Source organism: Astatotilapia calliptera, chromosome 7, assembly GCF_964374335.1.
Source record: "Astatotilapia calliptera chromosome 7, fAstCal68.1, whole genome shotgun sequence".
Lineage (NCBI taxonomy): Eukaryota > Metazoa > Chordata > Actinopteri > Cichliformes > Cichlidae > Astatotilapia > Astatotilapia calliptera.
In genome coordinates this window covers 26,598,897-26,608,171 of record NC_137428.1, presented here as the reverse complement: position 1 = coordinate 26,608,171, position 9,275 = coordinate 26,598,897, and the positions used below count along the sequence as shown (strand labels likewise).

Sequence of the window (9,275 nt, the reverse complement as noted above, 5' to 3'; positions counted from 1 at the left end):
GAAACTCTTGTCTAAATTAGAGGCATTTTCACTATGTCCTTCGCTACAAGTGAAAAACCTGGGTGTTATTTTTGACTCTGAGCTTGGTTTTATCCCACATGTTAAACATGTAACCAAAATTGGATTTTATCATCTAAAAAATATAGCCAGAGTCCGCCCTACACTGAAAAAAAGGGACTGGCCATCTCTTGGATTTATGTAAGCATCTTGCATGTATTTAACACAATTGCCTCATGTTTTAAAGATAAATGTAACTATATAGTGTAAAAACTACATGATATGCAGAAAGGGTGTATTAAATTGTTCATATCATGTTCAGGTGAAGTAAGTCAATAAGATAGCAACGTTAAATCTCGTGAAACCACGCGTGATTTCATCTCGCGGGCTTTGGATCGTGGTTTAAAAAATGCATCCATCTCAGTCAAGTCGAGCAGCCAACTCTACGTTTTTTGGTATGTCTTGATTTTTTGAATTAATATTTACCATATTTCAGCCAAATGTAGTTAAACGTCTAGAGTGTCGCCATGTAACATGCTAAAAAAGAGCCGTTAGCTTATTTGCTGTTTTATCTGTTATCAAAGAATTGGCGCTTTTTCATTTGAATTTGTCTTTGGCACAAGAGCCGTAATATCACATTAAACCTAATTACGAGGCACTCATAACATAATTTGGTTTTCTGTGTGAATAGATTTGTCAACTGACTCTTCAGTTACATTGTGTATTTACTGCACCGTGGTGTTAGTGAGATTTTGGACATTGAACAGCTTTAGCTAATATCATCAGCGGTATTATGCTAGCTTACATCCCTACCCCTCCTGCCCTCACCTGCTGTCCTTTTGTTTTTGTTTTTGTTTTTGTTGATGCACATTGAGAGATGACCTCTATTCTGCATTTCACCAGGAGTCAGCTGATGGATTGTGGGTTCAAGGTGTTATGGTAAGAAAGTATATTCTATTTTCGCTTAAGGTTTCTGTAACTTAATTATAATAGGTTTTTTATAATTATTAGGTGCATGCATACTCAAATAGACCACCCTATTAATACAACTGAGAAATCCAAAATCTGCCATAGGTTTAACTTATACCTGTATGTATTGCCAGAAAGGTGATTACTGGACTCACATTAATGCACACTTGAACTAAAATGAGGTTGTAACTTGTGGGTTCTTGGGTTGCAAATCAGAAATAAACATCTTTGGATTTTTTTAATCCCATAAGATCTGGAAACACAGTTTTTATTCAACAAAACATTACTGATTAACCAAGCACAGTGCCTGCTGTTATTTCAAAATTTCAAAATGTTATTTCAGATAAAATGCAGCATTCCAGTGCATCCCAACCATGCCTTTACAGTCAAGGTTTCTGACGGAGCTGAGTTTCTCTCTGACAGTCTGCTGAAAGTGTTTGCAAAGTGATCGGGGGAACAGTGCACAAAGCTAAAGGATGTAGCTGCCATGATGACAGTAAGAACTTTAAAATTCTTTAACTACAAAGTGTATATGTATTGCATTAGGTCAGTAAAAGATTTTTATGCTGCATCCATTGAAACAGTCAACTATTACCCGTGAGTACTGATTCCACTAAAAGGATGCCATAATTTTCGTTATGCATTTACTGGCCCACTGAGAAAAATTTATCTTTTTAAAAAAATAAATGTTCTGGAAACTATATATCCATAAAGTTGATGTCAAACAGAAACTTTTGATATTGCTTTGTAGATGCTGGTGTTGCATGTTGACTGGTTTAAGTTTTGGTCTGGGATCATTTTCTTCTGTGCTACTGAAAAGTTCACAAATCTCTGTTTTCTTTGTTATAATACTTTAGGATGACATTAATGCTCAAAGGGAGTCTCATCAAAGTGCTCCGCATCTGTGTGAAAGACAATTGCAACATCTTGGTGCAGGAGTTCATGGTGAGTGTTTTATGAGTAGATTGTGGCTTTGCAACATTTAAAAATGCATTTAGTTATCCACTTGATCCTCATTGGACTGGTTAGGACCAGTAGTCCTCTTTAATAATTTGAAGTTCACATGAGGCCTGGTAGTGAACTCGGCCGCCCCCCCTTGAGGCCCCACCCCCCTATATTAGGGGTCACATCAGTGTGAAAAAACTTTAAATTTGTCATTCTAGTGAACAAAGGAAAATCCCACCAGTATTTACATTAGCTTTTGTTTGAAAAAAAAAAAGACCAACAGCTAACCAAATTGTGGGGCTGAAAGTCTAAATTCTAACATCTTCTGAGTGACAAAACCTGGATTTCTGATGGGCCGGTCTTTCTAAGAAAAACTAATGTAAAGCATTTGAAATTATGTTTTTCACCCTCTCTTAGAAACTCTGTTAGACCATGAATGGCAGCATGGCAGGCCACTCTTTGGCTATAGCTATTTACTATGTTGCTTGCATTGGTTTAAATTACTCTAACATTAGAACTGGTAGATTCAAAAGAGATGAGTTTAAAAAGGAATCTTAAAGAAATGTTTTGTGTTTAACCAGGACTTGACTGAGGCCACTGCACAGATTGAGAAAACCACAATGAACATCAGTCTCCAGAGGATGCACCAGGCAATGACTTTTCTGACGTTGGCATCATCATCGAGGGTATAGTAGTTCTTCAAGATCTGGATAACGTGACCTTTGCAGTAGCCATGCTGTTTGGACCTTTTTTATTCCTTCAATATGAGTTACCCATCACAACTCTGCTACACTTTTGAGGTGATTCAATGGGTGGTAATGGAGTTGGAAGCAACTCAGCTCTCAAGAAAAGCTCACAACTAAGACAAAACTGCTCCTGCAACGAAGCTCACTGTTATGCATGTGAGGTGACCAGCTCTAGGTGAGAAGACATTTAAATCTCACACTTGTTCTGCTGCATTTTTGAAGCTCAATTCCAGGAACGGATCGCAGGGTTCATTTTTATATACACTGCAACTGCCATGAGGACGAGCCGTTTTGTTGTTGTTGTTGTTTGTTTTTCCTTTTGCTCTGTACAAGTTCTCTGTCTGTTTGACAGCATTTTTAAATTTCTCTTTGTATTTTTTCTTTCTTTTACTAGTGAAGAGATGTAGCATGAACAGTTATGCAGTCTAAATATCCCATATGGGCCGTGTGAAATGGTATTTTCAGTTTCATTCAGTTGAAGTAAGGAACGTTGAATATTTCTAAGTGTGCTGTTTTGAACCAAGATGTCACAGTATGATCAGTGCCGTAATTTTTGACAGTCACTGTATCAATGTTATTTTTGCATCTCTTGAATAAAGGTTTTGACCTGCAAGTGCTAATTTCTTTAGTTATTGGGGTAAAATGGGTAATGTTAATAGGCCAATTCAGTAACCTAATTTAATGTTAATGGAAACTAACATTACCTCAAATTGTTTAGTTATAATTGTTGTTTAACTGAATCTTGATGTCAGAGGCCTTAAATAGAATGTTTTGTATTGTTCTTTCCCAACATTTTTCAAAAGAAACAGTCTAATTTCTTTGCTGTGATTGATTCCAGAGAACACGGAAGAACTGACATTATTTAACTGTTGATTTATATAGATTCAGTAGTGGAGTAATGTCAGTTTAATTCTTTACCTACTGTCAATGCAGTGAAATTAGACATTTTGTTTTGAAAGGTTACTGGTGGATGCCAGCAACCATCTTGGAAGAGAACAATATAATCTGTTATAAGGCCTCCATTTGAAAATTGTGTATTTGATACTAGAATATAATAGCAAAATGTAATTTGAAGATAACATGTAGTATTTAAGTGACCAAGTAGTATTGGGTAAAAGTTATTGAATGGTGTTGGGATAAAGTGAGAAAATTGTGAAGGATTAAAATATTTCAAGAGCTCAAATTACTTCATCAAAACATGTTTAAGTCACATTTTATCAACACAAATTGCACAGGTTTATTGAACATGAATAAATTGTGTTAATTTAACTCAATTGTTTAAGTTGCTGCCAAAGCAAAACATCTGTGTGCAACAAATGTCCACCATTGAATTAAGTAAATCCAACAACATATTTTTTTCAGTGTATTCTCTCTCGGGCCAACACGGAGATGCTGATGCATGCTTTTATTACCAGTCGCATTGATTACTGTAATGCCCTGCTCTCTGGTCTTCCTAAGAAGAATATTTCAACTTTACAACTTTTGCAAAACTCGGCAGCTCGTGTGCTGACGAAGACCAGAGGGCGGGCCCACATTACACCGGTTTTAGAATCGCTGCATTGGCTCCCCGTGTGTTTCAGGGATATGTGTGTATTCACATCATTTATGTTAATGAGAGTGCGGGGAGTGAGTTGGAGGGTGGGGTGCGCTGCTTTTAACTATGTAAAGCACTTTGTGCTACATTTTTTTTTTGTATGAAAAGTGCTTTATAAATAAAGATTGATTGATTGATTGATTGATTGATTGATTGCTCAATTGCTAAAAAAAAGGATAAGAAAGTCTGGCTTCATGGAAGCAAAATAAAAAGAAATGAGAGGTGGCTCAATACTTTTGCACAGTACTGCATTTAGATTAAAAAATGTACTAATACAGAATACAATGTGAGAAACACTGATTTTTGAAAACACACACACACACACACACACACACACACACACACACACACACACACACACACACACACACATATATGTGTGTTAAAATCCTTTGAAAAGACTGAATAAGTATCCTTAAAAGTCATTTACAGAGTGTGATGAAGTTTTGGAGTAAGGAAAATATTTATCAAGATGACAACAAACACCACTGTGAGAACATTATGTCTGTTCAGTGTTTCCAGGATTGCGAAGGAGCCTTTGCATTTGCTCAGATGACCCGTGCTGTCACCGCTCACCTGGGGAATGCAGCAGACATGACCGTCCGTGCTGCACATGCCTACAGGATCAGATAAACCTGAGTTTTGTGAAGTGACGAAGCAGCGTTTATCAGTCAAGCTCTTTTGCTTTTCCCTCTTGGACTCTTTGTATCCACTGAGGAACGTCAGTATGTTTCCACTTTTATCTCGTGGGGGTAACATAAATGGCAGCACTTATACGATTTACCTTAAATATCAGCATTCCTTCGTTTCTACCTCACTTTCTTAGAAGCTCAGTGCATGTTATTATTATTATTATTTCACCTGTAATTACACACGATTCCCAGGTTGAAGATGTGTGGCCATGCTGAGGCTTGCTCATGTCATTTTCTGGACGTTGTTACAGGTGTGAGGACAAATGCAATATTTCAGCTGCATTGCATCTGAGTCACCTTCTTTTCCAAGTAATTAGCGAGGAAGGAGCAGGTATCAACATGCAGCTGCAAGCTGTGACCGGGATGGGCGTGGTGAAGGCGCACAGGCGAATCAGAAGGCATGTTGTGAATTCTAGTTCATCTCTGCAAATGACTGCGTGGGTTGTCTGAGCTGGTGCCTCGCTTATTTTCCTCTTTCAGCCTGGCAGCACAGGTGCAAGGGACGAAACAAGCATGAATCTGTACAAGAGCTTTGGAAACCTCATGGAGACTTGGGTAACTGATGACACAAGTCCTGACTCAGAGTGGTTTCAGCGCAATGCTAAAGACCCTCCAACACCTTCCTCAGAGATGGAAACAAACGGGCGCTCAGAATCAGTGGACTCTGGAGTGGAGACGGCCAGCTGTGACACATGTTTTCGTGCTACATCGTCCTTTGCCTCAACAGAAATAGAAGAAGATCTCACTCCAGCATTAACATCGCAGTCTCCTGTGTTCTCCTCTCCCAAGCCCACCTGCTGCCCTTCTTCATCCCCGCTTCTATGTTCCAGCAGCACTCAGAAAGACTCTACTGCCTCGCACCTTAAATTAGAGCAAGTGTTACAAAGGACTGATTCTATGTATTCAAAGGGCAACTCAAAGCCCCTGACACCAGAAGAAATGCTCAGTCGGCGACCTCAAGCGTCTTTTCCGATCAAACGGCACACATCGGAGTTAGTAAGAGGTCAAAGATCAGACAGACTTGACGAAAGAAGGACAGTCAGTCCACCTGTTTCCATTCAGCCAGTGTCAGAAATGTGCAGACGGACTCAGTCTATGATTAGTAACAGGCGGACATCAGAGGTGAGAAGCTCTTCTATCATGAACCAAGCTTTAAATCTCTTAAGATTTTGTGTTTTTTCCATAGTAATGCTCTATCACTTAAATATTGTTTTTGGTTTCTGTTTGTGCTTTTCTGGGGCCAGTTTCGGGATGACATAATTTAGTCACGGTTACATGTACCATCTTGCACGGCACAAGCCAGACATTAGAGGAACGGTTGATAGACTGTACAAGAGGTTTAACAGGCCCTCCACTTTTTCCTGGAGGGTTGCAACACAGAAAGCTGCTTTCATATTCAAAGTAAGGCTTGCATGTCATTAATCAGACAAGATCTCTTTCAACAAACTTTCACAAGACCGTCGTCTGCGCATGGGCTCATAAACCAGTCTGCCCAGTTAGCAGGCATGTGAAGAATGGATATAGGACATGTGGGGAGAAGTCTGTGGGTCTTTTTTTTTTTCAGAATGTGAGACATATTTCGTTAATCAGAGGGCAGAAAAAATGTCTTGTTTTGGAAAATTATTTTGGGTGTACAAGATTGAGATGAATGGATTCAATTCTCAAAAAATGTGAAAACCAGTTCACGCTGACAGTGCACAAAGGTGAAGAAACAACTGGATTACCTGAACCATTTGAAAGCATTTAGTTCACAATGCTTTGTTTTTAGCCACTGGGTGTGTGTCATAAGTTTGTTCTTGTATTCGTTTGGCCAAGGTTAAATAGCTTTGGGTAATGCAATACAAGGAAGCTACTTAATGCCAAGTAGTCACATCTACATAACTATATACTTTTTTAATTACATGCAATCAGATGCGTATGAATGTGTCAGTCAGATGAATGTGGATATTCTAACTAAACAGGTTGTGATTTCCATTGTTAGGTTTTCATCTCAACTCATCTGAACTTAATAACTTGAAAAAGTAATATGATATATTGCTTCATTTAACATGCTAACACACTCAATTAGCTCCAAACACCACAGGCATGGTGAAATTAGGCCCCTAAGAAGGCGCTATGTAAAAACTTTGCAGAGAATCGCATACATTTTGCACAAAAAGTGGGATTTTCGTTAATCGGCAGAACTGCAGGTTAATCAGTTTAACTGTGACAGGAACTGTCAGAGCCAGTTCTGCTGGCAATTAGCCACTCTGCCTCGTGGCCAAGAGGAAGCATTATAATGTAAAATGAAAAGGTTGATAGTATGACTGCCGCAGCTGTTTCATCTTTTGACACCTGTTTTAATAAAAGGTACTGACTCAAATTTCTGGCATGTGCAAATGTTGGCTTCACAGCTTGTAATCAAGTTTGCAGGGGTTGCGGGACAGAAAATCCAGTTGTTGTTGGAGTTTTTTAAATAAAGTGTTGAGATGTTTTAAACAGGTATGTTTCATAGTGGTGCTAAATTTAAAAAAAGGGGAATCATGGAAGAGTTTCCCACTCCCAGAAGTAATATCTGCACAAAATTTCCTTGCATGTGCGAAGTGTATTTGTAACAAAACAGCAGGATTTTTAAGTTAACATTTGATTTGCTCTTTGACATTTGCAGGGCTTTGGTTGCAATGAGATAAAAGAACTGAGTCCTGGGTTCATCTACCTGGAGCAGGTGTGTCAGAAGCTAGAAGATATTGCAAGACAGCAGATGGAAAACCGAGCGCTACAGATGGAGGCAGACGTCCTCGTGCAACACAAAGTCTTCCAAGTGAGCCAGGTAACGTCATTCATTTCTTAATGTATGAATTCAATTCAGTCCAGTCCAATTCAATTTTATGTATATAGCGCCAAATCACAACAACAGTCCCTTCAAGGCTCTATGATGTCTCACAGTTAAGAACTCGTAACAGTTTCAACAGGTAATAAAACTGACACGAGTTTGTCAGATTAGTGATGACAAATTATCCTGCAATCTGGAGACCTATATGAATTAAAAAGCTCACTTTTTTTTCTTTTAGACTCCTGACATCTGTCAGACTGACTCTGTAACTGCAGAGAAGGACTTAACCACTTGTCAAAGCCTTGAAGATACAGTAAATGTAGAGCATGTTAGCAGCGAACCCAAGCAGAGGAAATACGGACATTTTCGGCAGAGATCAGCTTCAGATACAACTCTTGCCATGATGCATTTAAGTGAGTTATCATCCTACTGTTGTTTTTTAAAAAAAGCCTGATTACTTCTTGTGGTTGTATTTCTGTCCATTTGTTGAATAGAATGTGTACTTTCTGTGATCATGAAGCCTTATTTGTGTTCCTGCTGCAGAAAAAGTGAATGCAGGCTGGAGAGGGCAGCATATGAGTACACATGACCTGCTGGAGGAGCTTGAGGAAGTCCAAGAAAATCAGGTAGAACATCAGAAGTAAATAAGAAAAAATACATGTGTATATCATGAATTATAAGTGATAAGAAATATGTTATTTTATTAATGTACTCTTAATCTTCTTTTCCTCTTCAGGAATCCACAGAGAAGGAGACAAAAAAACCTATAATGAACTGGAGGAAAAAACTCCTGTCCTTGAGAAGAGAGGGGTCTAATGCTTCATATAAAAGGAGGTGAGTTGTGTTATTTATACACTGATGCAGTGGTCCACAGGTAATGGATCATCGATAAGGAGGCTTTGGTGAGATTTTTGGTGTTGATTTTCAGACGATGCATCTGCTCCTCTTGAACATTTTGTTCTTTTTTTCATGAAACGCAGCACAAACGCAACCTCCACTTTCTGACGTTGACTCGTTTCATCTCTTTCTAATGAATTTTTTAAAGCCAACAGATGCAGCCATCTGAGAAAAACTCGACCCGTCGAAGGCTGAGCCAACTGTTCAAGAGGAAAGACAAAACTGTATAAATGGACCACAGTGTCTGGCTTGATGTTTTGATGTTAGAGATTCTGAGGAGAAAAGGCTTTTCTGCAAAACTACAAGCACTTTAACTGCTTTCAAAACTACTTCCTATTCATCCCTTTATGCACCAGTGTGCTGCATTATATAAATGTAAAAAGTTTACTTGCTTTTTAAAAATTTATATTGACAAATAAAGGCAATTTCAATACTGTTTATTTGACTGGGAAGTAAATGGTTAAGTGGTTCTCTCATTATTTACAATTAGCACAACAAAAATGTCCTATGTTACTGTTTTTAACAATTAAAGCAGGCTATACTGCAAATGTCAAATAAAGGAATGATGAAAATACTTCACAGAAGTTCCAGAGTTTTGTCTTCTTGTAATTTGACAACACAAA

At 38.4% G+C, this 9,275-nt stretch overlaps 1 protein-coding gene and 1 long non-coding RNA gene across 2 annotated transcripts; both read left to right on the top strand.

Moving 5' to 3' along the window:
* The first annotated feature begins 148 nt into the window (after positions 1-148).
* LOC145430040 (uncharacterized) lies at positions 149-3,270 on the top strand. Its single transcript, XR_013910415.1, has 4 exons — positions 149-936; positions 1,310-1,462; positions 1,824-1,911; positions 2,493-3,270. It is a non-coding gene; the product is annotated as an uncharacterized LOC145430040 (long non-coding RNA).
* A 2,083-nt stretch (positions 3,271-5,353) lies between these two features.
* On the top strand, positions 5,354-9,226 carry LOC113025824 (uncharacterized). The gene is made up of 6 exons (XM_026174000.2): positions 5,354-6,065; positions 7,591-7,752; positions 7,994-8,168; positions 8,299-8,381; positions 8,492-8,589; positions 8,801-9,226. Exons 1-6 carry the CDS (start codon positions 5,457-5,459, stop codon positions 8,880-8,882), a joined length of 1,209 nt encoding a protein of 402 aa, XP_026029785.1. The 5' UTR covers positions 5,354-5,456; the 3' UTR covers positions 8,883-9,226.
* The last annotated feature ends 49 nt before the right edge of the window (positions 9,227-9,275 follow it).

What these genes read in the sequence shown, in the direction of transcription:
- LOC113025824 (XM_026174000.2), top strand. Translation starts at nt 5,457, where the DNA reads ATGAATCTGTACAAGAGCTTTGGAAACCTCATGGAGACTTGGGTAACT. An exon ending in AAGTCTTCCAAGTGAGCCAG is followed by an intron (nt 7,753 to 7,993) that starts GTAACGTCATTC and finishes TTTTTCTTTTAG; the next exon opens with ACTCCTGACATCTGTCAGAC. An exon ending in AATGCTTCATATAAAAGGAG is followed by an intron (nt 8,590 to 8,800) that starts GTGAGTTGTGTT and finishes AATTTTTTAAAG; the next exon opens with CCAACAGATGCAGCCATCTG.